General features: G+C 34.6%; 1 protein-coding gene across 1 annotated transcript in view; it reads left to right on the top strand.

Moving 5' to 3' along the window:
• Positions 1-17463, top strand: part of Il1rapl1 (interleukin 1 receptor accessory protein like 1) — a 653936-nt gene that overhangs the window by 349083 nt on the left and 287390 nt on the right. Inside the window, exon 4 of the mRNA XM_057760637.1 lies at positions 5993-6067. Within this exon, the coding sequence (XP_057616620.1) occupies positions 5993-6067 (75 nt within the window). The remainder of the gene's footprint in view (positions 1-5992; positions 6068-17463) is intronic.

The raw sequence follows: 17463 nt of genomic DNA, 5'->3' as shown, positions 1-17463 counted from the left end.
CTTATGGGGTTAAAAATATTCTAAGTGCTATTGCCCAAATATTGGTAGATACCATTAGAGCATATTTATTTAATCCATTATCTTACTGAACCTTTGCATGAATCCACGAGGAAAGTGTATTTACATCACACTTTACACACAAGAAGACCGAAGACCGAGTCCACAAATTGTTAAATACATTAGCCAAACAATAAGCAATACTGGGAATTATTAAGTCCATGTGTGTGTGATCTTCCCTACTCTATCAAAACTCTTCTAGGAAACAAATTGAAAAGTAAACTAATTGCCAGGCAGTGGTGGCGCACGCCTTTAATCCCAGCACTTGGGAGGCAGAGGCAGGTGAATCTCTGTGAGTTCGAGACCAGCCTGGTCTACAAGAGCTAGTTCCAGGACAGGCTCCAAAGCCACAGAGAAACCCTGTCTCGAAAAATAAAAGTGAACTAATTAAAATACATTATAGAAATTATTTAGGATTGATAAAGGACAAATTTTGTGGTAGAATCAGTGTAGGAATGCAAGAAATACTGAGTATGCTTGTGAACATTTGAAGGACTAGAGAGGGGATTGTTCCACAGAGAAAAGAATGTTTTATACTCGGTACATTGCATTTCCATGATCTGTAACAACCTTAGAAAGAACCAAGAATCCTGGTTGTGTTCCTTAAGGAGAAAGAATCCATGTTTTCACTGCCCCATAACTCAAATGCAGAAGTGAACAAATCTTAAAGCACTGAATTGTCAGGCATGGTAGTATACACCCTTAATGCCAGAACTTTGGAGGCAGTGACAGGTGGATCTCTGTGAATTCAAGGCCAGCCTGGTCTATAGAGTGAATTTCTGGACAGCCTGTTATATAGATACAGGGCTGTTACACAGAGAAACCCTGTCTCAAAAACAAACAAACAAACACAACAACAGAACTCGGAATAGTTAAGGAATAGTAATGACATAGGTGAGCAGCCAATTCTATAGACATTTTTAGTTACTGACTTTTAGACATTTCTCTAACTGGTGCTCGGCAAGCAAATGTAAAGACCTTAAAATTCTACATTTTTTTTACAGAACCATCTGTCAACTGAGACATGTTTGTAAGAGAAGCCTATCATCATTTTAATGACTGTGTTAACATTAATGTTATTGATATAATATTGTAAAGAATAAAATGAAGGCCTGAAAATAATTTTTTGGTGGCTATAAACCTCTATGTAATGTATAGCTAATGAAAGTAATAGTTCTATTATAACTGAGCTTTGGGGAAATAAAATATGATTTAAAAATCACATTGTGTTTCATATCGTTACTGTTGGATATGAACTTGTTTTCCTGTGATTTAAGTTAATGTGTGAGTTTTACATGATTTTATATAAGTAAGTAGAAAAAAAAATCGTTCACAAACACATTGTTGTCTTGACAATCAAAATGACTTGATTTTCCTCGTAATTGCTTTCAGAACTAGACCATCTAGTTCTACCTTTGCAAATAGAGGAAATAAATGCTTGTCTAGAATTCATTTTCACTGGCTATTAGAACTCCTGCCTTTTTCCTAGTCCTGTCATCTCTCAACTCAATTAAACTAATATATGTATTAAGCATCATAATATGCCAGAAACATAATATGCCAAAAAAGATCATTCTGTGAATGTTCTTCATTTGTGGAAAAGAATGTTGCTAGACTCAAAGTACTGGGAAACTGAGTTACATCCAAAACTTAGTGATCACCTCCTATTCACAGTCATGGTACTAGATGACAGACCAGCAGTTCAACTAGTGTGCTAGTTGGAAAAGTTTCATTAAAATTTAGCAAAGAAAGGCAAATCCCAAGAGGAGTGTTTCAAATTGATATCCGTCATAACATAACATAACACCAAAATGTGATAATTTTAGATTATGACAGATTGCACTGAAACAGCTTTCTGCCTGGTGTTGTGATGACTTAATTGCAAGTTTTCACTGTTTAGCAGGTTGTACACACCTTGAGGGGAGACTGCAGGGCAAACTTTCAAAAAGCACCGAACAAAATGTTAAGACAAAAAGAGCTACTGAAGACTCTAGCTTCAAATCGCCTTGTTATCGGTGAAGGATTTGACCTTTTTGCAACTCGAATTCCTGGCTTTCAGAACAAATGAATAGAATTAGTTCAAGATGTTTTATTATTAAACTATAAATCAATGTGAGTTATAGTGAATCCTCTAAAATTCCAAACAATCAGTGTTTGGCAGATTGTAATTTTATGCATACAAATATATGTACATAATAACACAAACACTATATACATATATATATAATTTGGTCAAATATTTGCCTGGGATGACATAATGGCTATTATTAAAAACAAGAAAAAAAATGTTCATCAGACTATGGATAAGACAAACCTTTATACTCTGGTGATAAAAATGTAAATTAACACAGCTACTATAAAAATAATTGGAGGTTGCTCAAGGAACTTCCATGTGATCCAGCTACATCATGTGCGTCATACACTTATTTTTTGTTGTGGTACTATTATTTACAATACACAGGATATACAATCAGCATCGGTGTTCATAATAGAGAAATAGCTAAAGAAAATGTGACATAAGCACAGTGGATCAAAATCATGAAATAGTGTTATTTTTAAGAAAATACGTGGTTCTGGAAAATATAACAGGAGATGAGATTGTCCAGCTACAGGAAAAAAAATTTGTGTATTCTGTCACATGTAGGAAAAATGAAACAGATAAGCAAACAGGAAACAGAACATTCCCTGAAAATAGAAGGCATGCATTTAGAGAAGGGTAAGAAGATGGAAAGGGGTGAGACAAGGAAAGAAGGGATTAGGGAGAGTACATAGAAGCAAAACATAACATGTGCTTTTATGGCAATGCCACAGCCAAATTCGCTAATTTGTAAAAAAAATTAATATGATTAAATAAGTATAGGAAAAAGTAAAAGTGAATTGTTGATAAATAAAAACTAAACTAGGTATGGTAGTGAGCACATAATATTTCAATACAAAAATGTCTGTTTTATACAGGAAGATGAACACTGTGGAAATCATTTGAGTTAGAAACGTGACTTTAACATTAAGAATAGACTCAATAAACAGAATTCTCTGTAACTCCAACACCCTGTGATTCAATGAAAAATTTATTTGTTAACTTAGACTTTGTCACACTTCAAAATGTGAAAAGTCAAGGTTCTAACATTATGCCAAAGAGGCAGAGAGGCTAAGGTAAAGAACCACAGAGCATTTTAGATTTCTGAATACCTGTGATACATATAGATTTCAGTTTCTTTCTCTAACGATCTCACCCTCTTATCACAGACTAGTGTGGGATGTGTTTGTACAAGGAACATTTTTCTCAGCTGCTTTTAAATTAAACTGTCACGTTATCTACTGGTAACTACACAGTCACAAGACTTATTAACTGAGTAAACTTACTAAACAAACTGTTTTAATATTTGTGTATAATGTACATTATTTTGGTAAATAATCATGTAGTGTTGAAAATCACTGAAAAGCTGTCTATGAAAGTAGGGTTGCTTCCCTCCCACATCAAACCCAAATGTGGTTGTCACAGTGTATCCTTCAAGACCCCTGTCTGGGTAAGGGCTGTCTCCTTTCCCCAACATAGGGAAAGAGTACAAAATAGCCCACATATAAAATACTGTGTCCTTGAGAACAGCTAGAAATTACTAGAGATGGTTACTGTCATATTCCACCATACAAAAGTGCCTGTAGTGTGAAAGAAAAGCCTGTAGGTCAATCATGAGTGTTTTGACATGGGATGCTCAGTCACAGAGAGACAGTTCTGTTAGAAACTTCCTCTTCCCTCAGGTCCCCCAGGTGGGTTCTGCTGGACATTGTGAGAACCAAATTAATATCATCTTTATCTGTGTGCTGTTACTCAGAAACCTCATATGAGGGCATATTTTGCTCTGCCCAAGATTCTATTGAGAACTCCAGGTTAAGAGGGACCTCTTTGTATTTTAAATAGATACATATATCTCCCATTTGATAACATCACCTTTTTATGTTATTTGTTCTTTTACTTGAAAACCTCACCTGAGAGGAATCAACTTTGTTCAAGACTCTTTATTTGGAACTCCAACTAACTATATTAAGGGAGCTTCCTCGTTTAGTTTATACTGGATATTTTGAGTACCCAAATTTATGAAGTTTTACTACTTATCTAGTATTTATTTTTATTATTTATAATTGTGTGCAGGAATACACATGGATGTAGTTGTCCAAGGAGGCTGGAGTCTTCAGATTAGTTGGAGCTGAAGTCACACATTATTGTGATCATCCTGAAGATCAGGTTCTCTAGAAGAGAAGTAATTATCTCTCTAGCTCCTTATCTTATCTGGATATCCATGTATCATTTATTCATCTCTACCTATTCTTCTCTTTTTCTTTGGCTAACTCTAGACTCAAAAACCTCCCTCATTCAAAACCAAAAGAATAGCTACCATAGTTCGTTATCGGGACCATATAGATCACACAGTTGGTTTTTTTTTTAAGTTCACTATAATCACTTGATAGAAGAGTCTAAGAAACGTGACTTATTTGTCCATTAATTACATATTTTTCCAAATTTCAATAAATAAACAGATTATTTAGGTGACAAGAGAATTAAGTATGTTAAGAAAATTTTAGACATAAAATAAAAGCATTAAAGTTAACCAGAGAAATTTCATAACTTTGAGAATTTTAATGTGTCGTTTCCTTCTATTAACCAAACCTTCTTTACACCTTTCTTTCCAAAACCTAAATAGTAATAAAGGTGAATAAATACTGTGCTCAATTAGTTATTAATAGAAGGATTCAAAATCATGTATGAAGTTAGTTTCCCAAATATAAACTCTGGTAACATCTCTTTTTTTCTGACTTGGTGTGCATCATACTTTTGCAGCAATTTATTTTTGTTAAAAGGAGATGGAGGCAAGCTGCTAAAACAGCTTAAATTCTTGAATCCTCTGCTGATTAAGTACATGTAGCCAAGTCCTGGCTGTTCTACCTAGATGAGCTTTCCAGCTATCAACCAAGCTGGCATGAGTTCCTGGCAAATAAGAAAGAAGTCCTCGAAGCAAAAACATTTAGTTCAGCAACCATTAATTGTTCATTTCTGTACTTGCCACAAAGTACAAGTTGCAGTAACCGGTTTCAAAGGACCTGGGCAATTCAATCAGACAGAGGTAGGGGCAGACTTCACGAAGAACTATTTGTTACAGTCCAGAGAATCTAGTTTAGCTGCAAATGAAGTATACAGTGGGAAGCATCTTTCCATAGAGAGCTTTCACAGCAAACTGGTTTATTGGCTGATAGTTGAAATAGACAAGAATACAGAAAGGAAATGTGTAGAAACTTAAATTTAAAGAGAATGCCATGTAAATTAGCAACAAATGCCACAAAATGTAATGGATAGTAATAATAAAGCTTTTTGTCAAGAGAAAAATACGGGTTAAGAGTATTTGCTTTGTGTGGGAGTTCATTTTTCTACTAACAATAATTTAGTGCCAGATTGTCTCCTCAGTAGATAATATACCAGTAGGAAATCATCACTAAATTATGTATTTTAAAGCAAAGTGATCAATATATTTAAAATAAGAATGGAATTAACAAGAATTATGTCATTCTATGCTGGAAAATTATAGTACATTTCATATATATTTCATATACCTTTCACACAGTACAAAATTTAAAATACTCCTTCAAAACTAAAGGCAAAGTAAAATTGAGGAAACATGGTCATAAGTTCCAAAGGACTGACCAATCCTGATTCTGTACCTCACAATATAATGTGAGTATCAACTTGTGTTATATTTCACACTTGTACAAGCTAATAACTTTTTGATTTGCTTGAGGCTACTACCTGAAAGTTTAAAGCCATTACTTAATAGAGTGCTTTGACATTACTTTAAAAAATATTTGGGAAAATTAACTATGTTATTTCCTTTAGTTCATACAGCATAACTGTAAGTCTTTATATTATTATTTTGCTGTTTTTCAGCTCCTCTGACTGATAAGCCACCTAAGCTTCTGTACCCTGTGGAAAGTAAACTGACAATTCAGGAGACTCAACTAGGTGAGTAATTCAGTTCTGCTTAATATGACTTTCTCCAATATATTTTAATAGCTAAAAAAAAGTCTAAGTCGTAATATTAGGCATGTTACACTCAAAACAGCAAAGGCCAATCCCTGCAATACTGTCTTTGTAACCAAACCATGCATATAATATTTAAATGGTTATTGAGAAGGAGATAAATAAGCTTAAGATTTTAACAGTATTATTATAGCATATTGTAACCTCAAGTTGCAGTGGTTGAATTGGTTTTTAAATAGACAGTATGGAACCGTGTGGTGGATCATACTGCATAATGAATTAAAATACATTTTTTGAAATTGATAAAAAGGTCCAAGTTCATTAAAATAAAAGTCAATATTATAATAAAAACATGTGTTAAAAATTTCATCAAAGTAAAAGAGACACATCTGTGGTAGAGTATTTGCTTGGTATTACAGGGCCTGAGATTTGAGCCCTAGCACTGAATATTATTGCAATTTTTTAAGTATAATGCTGAGTTCTCATGAATGGTCATGTTTATATACACATTGTGATAAGTTCTGCAGACATGTATTTCTAAGAAATTGGGTAAAACTTGAAACATCTTCGATCAAGAATAAAGGAGCTTATGATAGTAGTTAGATGTAATGAATATACCAAAATGAAAATTATAATATGCTAATTAAGTTTTTCATAATGTATTACCAAAATTTGAGTAAGTTGCCTTTGATAAAGAAACTAGTAAATTTATACATGAGATCATGGACACAATACACTTGGCATAAACATGAAATTGTACATAAACAGGAATTGTATCAAATTTATATTGGAAGAAGTATAAGATTTTTGCCTAATTTGGGTATATAAACAAGGAAATTGTGAATCAATTTTAGAATCAAAGATAAAATGTAATGATCTTTACTCATAACATAAGCACATTGTTTCAAAACTCCTCTTAATTAAAATGTACATAATATATTATTTTCCTTGCATTTTTATTTTATTTCAAATGTTCAATGAAGAGAAATGGGTCAACAGACAGAAAAAAACTTCTGTAGAAATGCATTCATTTTTAGTGATTAAGAAAAAAGATTTCAAACGTATACTTCAATTGTATATTCCTGTTGTTAAGGAACTCTTTACATAAATCATTAAAGAACAAAAATGCACTTAATTTTTACAACTAGAAAGAATCTATTGTCCTTTTAGTTATTAATTCTTAACTGTGAATTTGGGAAAAATTCTGAGTAAGGTGACCCAGACCCAGAAAGATGAACATGGTATGTACTTACTCATAAGTGACTACTAGCTGTAAGCAAAGGATATTGAGCCTATAGTTCTGAATCCTAAAGAAGCTAAGTAATAAGGTGAGCCATAAGAGAAACATATATAAATTCACCTGGAAAGGGGAAATAGACAAGATCTACTGACAAAATTGGGAGCATGAGGGTGGGGGGAGAAGGGAAAGTGGAAAGGGAAGATGAGAGGAGAAGGGGAGGGATGAGGAGAACTTGAGGGAATGGGATAGTCAAGATGGAAGAAGGGCAGAGAGGGAGAGCAATGAAAGTGGTATCTTGATTGAGTCATTATGGGTTAGCAAGAAACCTGGCACTGGAGAAATTTCCAGGAATACACAAGAATGGCCCCAGATAAACCCCTAAGCAATAGAGAAGAGGATACCTGAACTAGCCTTGCCCTATAGTCAGACTGGTGAATATCTTAAATGTCAGCATAGACCCTTCATCCCAGTAATTGATGGAAACAGAGGCAGAGACCTGCAGTGGAGCACTGAGCTGAGCTTCCAAAGTCCAGTTGAAGAGTGGGAGGAGTGAGAATATGGTCTTTGCCCCTTACCTTTCATAAATGGAATAATTTGTAAAATTGTTTTTAGTATTGTTTTTTTTTTCCTGGAAAACAATCATAAAGACTAAGCAACCACATCACAGTGTGATGAAAAGGTCCCACGCCATGTGGAATGTTTTCTATGCGCTCATTTGAAGAAACATGGAGATGCCTTTTCACAAAGCACTAACTCCCTTATTAACATTGATCAAGAAAAAGTCAGATTTCTTTAACCAATTGAATTTAAGGCATCAATCTGGAATTTTGATTATTTTATACAATATTTCTGTAATATTTCTTAATTCCTATTTTTAACACATAAGATAAATAATTCATTAAATGGATAAATGTAGCCTGAATTTTTGTCTCTTTTGGTAATAGTTTATTTGAAAGAACAATTCATCTATTGCTGCTAATGGTTGAATAGTGGATCCAAAAAAGAAACAGGTGTTGCATACCTGAAATTTTATCACTGTAGAGGTAGAAGCAAAAGAATTGTGAATTCCAAATGTGCCTGGGATACCTAGTACTGCCCATACCGTCTTTGGCTACTTAGTAATTCTTTGTCTGAAAGGAAAAAGTAAAAATTGAAAAAGTATTAATAAAAGATCCCAGGCACCTAGAAATACCAGGTTTTACAATTTTGACTTTGACTTATCAGTTGTATAAAGGCTTCAATTTTGTCTTTCTTGGATAAAGAAAGCTAGCAATTCCAACAGTCTGAATATATGGCATTAAAATAATAAGAAAGGTGTCTCAGTGAAAAGTCATTGAGTGGTTTTCAGAGCTGAGTAGCCTACATCAGTGATAAAGTATCTGTACAAGAGTCATCCTGCATCTTACAAAAAGGTCAGGAATCTTCCAGAGAATATCACTGGCCATGATTTCAGGGCTCTGTCTCAAACTGTACAATGAAAGCTAACCCATTCTCATGTCAATGGTTAAGAATCTTATAACAAAACTCTTGACGGTGATATTGGAAAACACATATGGAACTGTACAAAGCTGAGCTGTTACATGTCTGATCATCTAATTTTAATATTCTAGTTGAACCAAATATATATCCAACCAACTCTGGTAACTCTAAATGTCTGGCTTTTTCCCTACAAATAATAGTAAGCTTAATAATAAGCCTGAGTTGGGAGGTAGCACAGTGTGTAAGAGTGCTTGCTGAGCATGCATATGATCTGAGTAGAACTCCTCCATACCCACAGAAGAAGCCAGGGGGGATACCATCAGTTTTGTGCACTGGGTAGGGGATGGAGACTGGAGAGCCACTGAGCTTTGATGGAAGCCAGATGAGCTCCAGGTTCAGTGACAGATCGTGTCTCAGTGGAACAAGGTGAAGCGTGATAAAGTAGGACATTGACATTTTCTGGCCTCTGCACAAGATCACATTTGTACTACAACTGCACACATTTGTGTGCACACACCACACACAAACTCTCCTCTCTCCTTCTGCCACCTTTTTTCTCTCACACACAATAATAATAAGAAAAACTACAGCTATTCAATTCATAGGTTTGCCTTTCATCTCCACATTCACTTGGCATGTCCTGCTTTCTTTTTATGTGCTCTCTGTGTCCTGTCCTAAGTCTTTATCTTTTCAAATAAGAAATGTCTGGTATTGATTATTTAGATTGTTCCACTGTAGAAAACAAAAGACATTAAAACCCAAAGTACTTAGTGAAAAAATAATGCAATGTTAAGTAAATACATATAAAATACATAACATGACAGATTTGAATTGAGAGTAATAAGTGATGACAACCTGGAATTTCTACTTCATGTAGCATCTTCATGCTATTTCTAAATGTTTAAAAAATCATATCTCTTTTAAATAACTCAGACGTCAACAAATATATGGGCAGAGAATTATTTGGCAAAAGGCCCAGAAGATAAAGTGTTGACTCTGAAAGTCAAACCAGGAAAAAAAAAAAAAAACCAACATAGTTCCTTCAGACTGTTGCAGTCCAAGGAATCAAAAGACAGGTATAATTGACTTGTTGAGCTTGAACCCTGTCATTTAGAAATCCATCTGTCTGTATGGCCAAGAACACTCTCTAGATGCGCCCAGAGTAAAGTATAGCATATTCTATTGTTACCAGAGATTGAAATGAGTATAAATCCAATTACCTTTGACATAGTATGGTACATCTTATTTACAACTCAAATTTGGCAACTACGAAAGGTCTACACCTTCAATACTCCTAAAAGACAATGTGTTGATGAGCCTGCGCTGAAACTCATCAACAGATGTGCTCTAATTTATATTTAATAACTTATTCTCGTATGTTAATTTTGTTAAGAAACAAATCTCTTTGCTTTTGCTTATGAAACCAGGTTTTTCCAGGTGTTAATATCTAAAGGAAAGCAATTGATATAAAAGTTCAGATTTGTAAATAAATCTTAGAAAATGAATGCATACACTATATATCTGTATTTATACATCATATAGCTGTATATACATTTATTTGATTGAACTTTTGGCTAAATTTTTAACACCACACTAGAAATTGTTACTACTTGCCTGCTTTCATCATATTATAGATCACAAATTTTTAAATTTTAAGGAAATTTAATGAAAAGTGATCAAAACATTTATAACAGATTGCAGTCAATATTTTTATAGGAAAAATTCCTTGTCATGGAAGTTACATATCACTAAATGGGTTTTTAATATACATAATTTTTTACCTTTATTGCTATGATTTGTATGCTGTAGAATATATTAAATGTATATGGCATGTTGTTGTGAGAAGACTGCTTGTTGGTTCTCAGCTGCCTGGCTAGCTTAGATACGAATTAATCACACAGAAACTGTATTAATTAAATCACTTCTTGGTCCATTAGCACTAGCTTCTTTTTGGCTAACTTTTACAGATTAATTTAACCCATTTTTATGAATCTGTGTATCACCATGTGGCAGTGGCTTACCAGCAAAGTTTTGGCAGGGCTGACTCTGGTGGTGGCTCCATGGTTTCTCTCTGGATCTGTTCTTCTCTCTTCCAGCATACAGCCTAGCTGTCCCCACCTAGTTCTGTTCTATCAACAGGCCAAGCCAGTTTTTTTTTTTTATTCATTAAGGGTAATCACAGCACACAGAGGGAAAATTCCACATCAGCATGTGGAATGTATTTATTAAAAACACATAGCTGAGATTTATTTGCAATAAAACACTATAGATAATTATCTTATGGAGTGAAAATTAGTTTGAAATAGTTTTCTTAGGCCTGTGTGTATAGCTGTTATTCTTTTGAAACAAAGCATCTAGTTTTTGCATAGTTACTACTTTACAAAACTGAACATGGGAAAACTTTTTCTTTTCTTTCTAGGATTGGGAAACCTTTTATATCAATACCTCAGAAAAATATTAAACCAAGTATTGAATTGGATGTTCATATGTGAAAGTAGGTTAGAATATTGTTGAAATTTTTTAAAAAAATATTGTACTGCTAGAGTATGAAAGTGACAGTCTTCCTTCCCACAGATAGAAACACTGACTGGGTTTTGCTTTTCTTTCTCTGCAGTGAAAATTAATAACATCCAAATTCTAAGTCTTTATAAAAATGATATAATTTTTGCACTTAACAAAGATATATATATATATATTAGCATAACTTTAGTTTCTCAAATAAACTTTGTTAGACATAAATGCAAAATTTTCACTTTAGTTCATCTGGTTTCTATGTTTGTTTTTTGTTTTGTTTCTAGAGACAGGGTTTCTCTGTGTAGCTTAGGAGCCTGTCATAGAACTCGCTCTACTGGTTTCTTAATCATAGCTTCAGCTGACCCAAACCACAAATTCTTAATTCAAAATGCCTAATGGGCATGATAGTCTTTACTTCCATCTGAAGCTTCACAAGCCAGGATTCCATCATCTACATAGCTCTCAATACTCTTATATTCTACAGAATATCCTACTGAGCTCTGAGTACCCAACAGTCATCAATGGGAAATCACAACAGAAATTCAGCGTAGGAAACTGGAGATTGGAAGTGAAGCAGGGCTTTTGGAGGAATAATGCTTACTGGCTTATTTTTCATTGCTTGCTCCTTATGGTTTGCTCATCCTCCTTTGCTTATAGTATCCAGAATCAACACTAGAGTATCACTGACCACAGTGAATTTGTGAAGATCCTCGGAGAAATTTTAGGGCCTTATGAGAGATGGATATAACTAAGATAAATAGGATACATGTATGAAATTTTCAGTGAATAAATACAAATTATAAAATATAGATACTATAATAATAGTACCTCTTTAGAATTATTGTGGGTACGTGTTCAGATAGCACAAGAAAGGATTAGTCCATCTCTCCTGGTATGAACTAAGTCATTAGTGCTTAGTTTTAGGAGTAGAGGGGTTTTTATGCAATAAATAGAGTTCTAAACACCAGTGTTTCTTTGTTCTTGCTTATATTCTTCCTAGAATGCAATATTATAGCAACATGTATAAGGTTTACTGTAGGATAGATAATATTTTGGAAAATTAGGTTCCATTTCCCCATAAGAACACACATGCATATTAATCTTCATACTTTAATATGCCTATGAATTTAGTGTTGGTTTCATACTTCTCAATCATCACATCTGTCAAAATATATGTTAACAAAAAGTAAGTACATAGCTATAAAAGAATAACATGCTCCCTAGTCTTATTTTTTTTTTTTTTTTTTTTTTTTTTTTTTTTTTTGGTTTTTCGAGACAGGGTTTCTCTGTGGTTTTGGAGCCTGTCCTGGAACTAGCTCTGTAGACCAGGCTGGTCTAGAACTCACAGAGATCCGCCTGCCTCTGCCTCCCCAGTGCTGGGATTAAAGGCGTGCGCCACCACTGCCCGGCTCCCTAGTCTTATTTTAAAAGGGAGAGTTTAATAGACACTGTACAATGAAAATTTGTAAATGCCCAACAGGATGAAAATGAAATAATCTTTATCAACAATTTTTATTTTTTAAAAAGAAAACAAACTATCTTTTTTCATTTTACATACCAAACCCCATTCTCACTCCCCATCCTCTTCCCATTCCTTCCACTTTCCCCCTCTTCCCCCATCCTTTCCTCAGAGGCACATTGCTTTGAGGAAGGCCCAAGGCCCTCTCCACTATATCTAGGCTGAGCAAGGTATCCATCCAAAGAGAATGGGGTACCAAAATATCAGTACAAGAAGTAGGGATAAATCCTGGTGAGTGGCCCCACAGTTTGCCACAGCCATACAACTGTCTGTCACCCACATTTAGAGGGACTAGCTTGGTCCTATGCTGGTTTCTGTCTGTCTGGAGTTGGTGAGCTTATATTACCTCACGTAAACTGTTTCAGTGGGTGTCCCCATGAAGGTCTTGACTTCTTTGCTCATATTCTTCTTACTCCTCCCACTTTGGGAGCTCAGTCCAGTACTCTGATACAGGTCTCTGCCTCTGTTTCCATTATTTGCTGGATGAAGGTTCCATGCTGTTTAAGGTATTCATCAGTCTGACTGCAGGGCAAAGTCAGTTCAGTCACCCTCTCCTCTATTGCTTAGGGTCTTAGCTGGAGTTATCCTTGTAGATTCCTGAGAATTTCTCTAGTGTTAGGTTTCTTGCTAGTTCCATAGTGAATGGCTCCATCAATCAAAATATCCCTTTCCTTGCTCTCATCTCTGTCCTTCATCCATCTCAACTATCCCCTTTCCTGAAGTTCTCCCCTCTCTCCTTCTCCCTTTGTCTTTCCTTTCTGCCCTCCCTTCTCCCTCCACCCAATGCTCCCACTTTTCTCAGGAGATCTTTATTATTTCCCCTTCCCAAGGGGATATACATATGTTTTTCTTAGTGTTACCTTCTTACTTAACTTCTCTGGGGTCATGGACTATAGGTTCGTTATCTTTGTTATGCAGCTAGTATGTGCTTATGAGTGAATATATACCATGTTCATCTTTCTGAGTCTGCCTTACCTCACCCAGGACGGTTTCTTTCTATTTCCATCCATTTGCATAAAAATTTCAAAATGTCACCGTTTTTTTTTTTTTTTTTTCCCCCTCTGAGCAGTACTCCATTGTGTAAATGTACCACATTTTGTTTATCCATTCTTCAGTTGAGAGGCATCTAGGTTGTTTCCAAGCTCTTGCTATTACAAATAATGCTGCTGTGAACATAGTTGAACAAATGTTCTTGTAGTATGATTTAGCCTCCTTTGCATATTTGCCCAAGAGTTGTATTGCTCAGTCCTGAGGTAGGTTGGTTCCCAATTTTCTAAGAAACCACCACACTGATTTCCATAGTGGTTGTACAAGTTTGCATTCCCACCAGCAATGGAGGAGTGTTGCCCTTACTCCACATCCTCTCCAGGATAAGCTATCATGGTGTTATTATTAGAAAATAATGAAATTCTGGTTTATTTCTTAAAACTATAAACATGAGACTAATTTTGCAAAACAAAGTATCAAACCATTCTTGCTGTCAAGCTCTTCATGAAGATCTCTGTGCTAGTCACATTCATTTTATTGCAAAGACACTGTTTTCCCGGCAGAAGCGCCACTATGGGGAAGCATCTTAAATCACTCCTCATGTCTGCAATTTACTAGCACAGAAAAATATTGCATGTGTCCTATGCTAGCAAAAACTACTCCGCAATTTGCAAAGCAAATGCCAATTTATGAGAAATAAACCCATCAAAGGACATTCTGGTGCAGAATACTGAAGGAGGTTTCAGAATAAGAGCATGCCCCACGTGACTGATGTCCATTAAAAAAGGAGACTATAAAAAGACTCACATCATTTAGAGTTTGGATATAGAGAAAGATGTTCATCCATAAATTTTGTCTTGAATTTTGGCTAAATAAATGAGAACTCCTAAATTATATGCAGACTCTCCATGAAAAATAACTTGTGCTTGAATGTGATTATGAAAAGGGGAACACCAGGATTTTACAGTAAAATGTTAAAACACTTAGCATTCCAGTCAAACTTCACTCTACTGCCTAAGTATGCTCCTGCAGATCTGTGGGTAAATTGAATCATCATAATTTCAAAGAAGTGCTCCCTTCATTTTTGATTGATATCTAATTAGTAGTGGCTTAACATGTCAATTTTAAGGGTCTCTGTCCTCTAGTCTCTTTTAAGCAGTTAATGATCACTGGAAGATTTATACTCACAAGGGAAATATGCTATTTAAAGATACTCTGTGGTGACTGATTTTATATGAGAACCCTTTTGTAATTGAATAATCATGCTCATTACTTCTTTCTGTGGTAATGCAGACATTTACACTATCATAAGATGGGGTTCATTGATTTGAAACTGCATGTGCCATTGTCTTGGACAAAGGATCATAGACCCATCATTGCCAATGTTTCCCTTTAGTTTTGTCAGTAAAGAAGAGGGGAACTTTTTGCCTCCTAATAGGGAGTAGTAAATTCACTCATTCATTGGCTCCATAATAAATGGTATTTCCTTTTAAATTACTAAAAATGGTATTATAGAGTATAATATTTAAGTAATGACATCTCATGTTTAATTGGGACAAAATACATTGTTTTCATAGGTGATATATTTTGAGGCCCACCCTGCTCTATTACTTGCCTCCATTTTGTTAAGTACATAACACCCCATAGTGTAGTTTATTAGTCAAAGTCAAACTATGATGAAAGTACTGTTTCCTTTCTATTAGCATCTATAGTTATGAATTGTACAAAGTTAAATGTTTCATTAGATGATTTTGATATATACATACAATACATTCAGACATGTTGTTCCAATACATTTCTCATTATTGACAGGAGAATTTTGTTTCTTTTATTTTTCTCAAATTTATATGTCTCTTTTCATTATACTATCATGGCAACCACCTCATTTTAACTTGATTTTTCTTTGAAAACTAAAGCTTATACATTATAATTTAACTTAACACTTTATGAACAAAGATATCACAAATATTTTCCTAAACATATGCTCCTAAACACGCCATATGTTTCCATGTGTAGAGTAACCATAAGGTTTTAAAACCTAAACCTCACAGCAAGATCATTCAAAAAGGCATCCTTCCAATCAACGTCTATAAAATTAAGGGCTCTTTCTCAGAAAAACTAGAGGTTTTTAAAATTAAGTTATTAAAAATATGTAACCAGTTTATGTTTATAAATTATAGTGACTACTCAATAACGAAAAGAAAATTAAAAGCGTAGTACAGTTTTTGTCTGTCTAAATTCACCTGTTTTGAAATAAATCGAAAGTTGACTCTACCTGCAGTTGACAAGAAGTAGGAGAAAAAGTTGAGAAGTTGTTCAGGGCTCTAAAGGATTCAGTCATCCCCTCTTCCTCCTACTTCTGTACAATTATCTTCAAACAAGCAGAAAAAAAAAGACATTTTCATGTTCTGAATGTTCTTTTGGTTTCTAGTTTAACAGAAGTACAGGGCTCTCCTGGACTTGCCTTCTGAAGAACTGGGTTTGCAGAAACTTGGCAGTTCTTTGCATAGGAAGAAACAAAGGGAAAACATATTTTTCTCCAGAAAAGCAAAAAATAAAATAAAATAAAATAAAATAAAATAAAACAATGAAACTGAGCACATCAAGCCAGAAACAGAGTACCCACAGTTTTAGGCAAAACTAACATTACTGGTACAAATATTCAGTAAGAAACTACCTTGTGAAATAGCTGAGAGGACAGTCAGAAAGTAGTTTTATTGTCTCTTCCTAAAAGAAACAAATTGAATGTCTTGATGAGCATGAATTCTCCAGATGATAATGACATTATCTTGGCTAATTTATGACTTTTAAATTAATTGATTTCCTGAAATGCTTCCTGGAAAATTCACTCCTTTACTAAAATTATTTGAGCTATATTTGTATTATTCTTAAGTACTGTAATTATTATTCACAGTCCTTTATAAATAATAATATTTCCTTCAGAATTATCCACCACATACTGTATTATTAAATGAATGCATATGAAGATATTATTTTATGCATGATTACTTACATCTGTTAAAAAACCTTTTGCTTCCTAAGAATAATGTGTTTCCACTCCAATGATGTTTATTATTAAGACTTTCCACTAGAAAGTAGAAGTGCTATTCTTATATATTGGGAGATAAAGCAAGCAAAAATTTGATCAGAATGCTAAGTGACGTTTCAGTTTCAGGTGAGATTGTATCACCGAGGATATCGATGACTGCATATGAAAGAATGTTCAATCAAAAGCAGTTCCTGCAGCTGTGAATTTCAGGGCAAATGGGACAGGATTTTCTTTGAGCTGCTCTTTAGATATACAAATTGAAATAAAGGAGCAAGGCAGTGTCTCAATAACCTAGAGAGGGTAGCATGGGCAGAGTTTATTTATACCTAAAAAATAGCTATTTCAAGAAAAGGTTAACTTAGAACTTTTGCTATTGGCTTCTCTTTTTTTCTTTTTCTTTCTTTCTTTTTTTGGGGGGTTTGGTTTTTCAAGACAAGATTTTTCCATGTAGCCCTGGCTGTCTTGGAACTCAGTTTGTAGTCCAGATTGACCTCAAGCTCACAGGGATCTGCCTGCCTCTGCCTCCCAAGTGATGGAATTGAAGGTGTGCACCCCCCTGCCTGGCTATTGGTTGACTTGTATTGACTAGA

Source organism: Chionomys nivalis, chromosome X (genome assembly GCF_950005125.1).
Source record: "Chionomys nivalis chromosome X, mChiNiv1.1, whole genome shotgun sequence".
NCBI classification, from domain to species: Eukaryota; Metazoa; Chordata; class Mammalia; order Rodentia; family Cricetidae; genus Chionomys; species Chionomys nivalis.
Note: the sequence above shows the minus strand (reverse complement) of the source record. Positions and strands in the feature narration are given on the sequence as shown.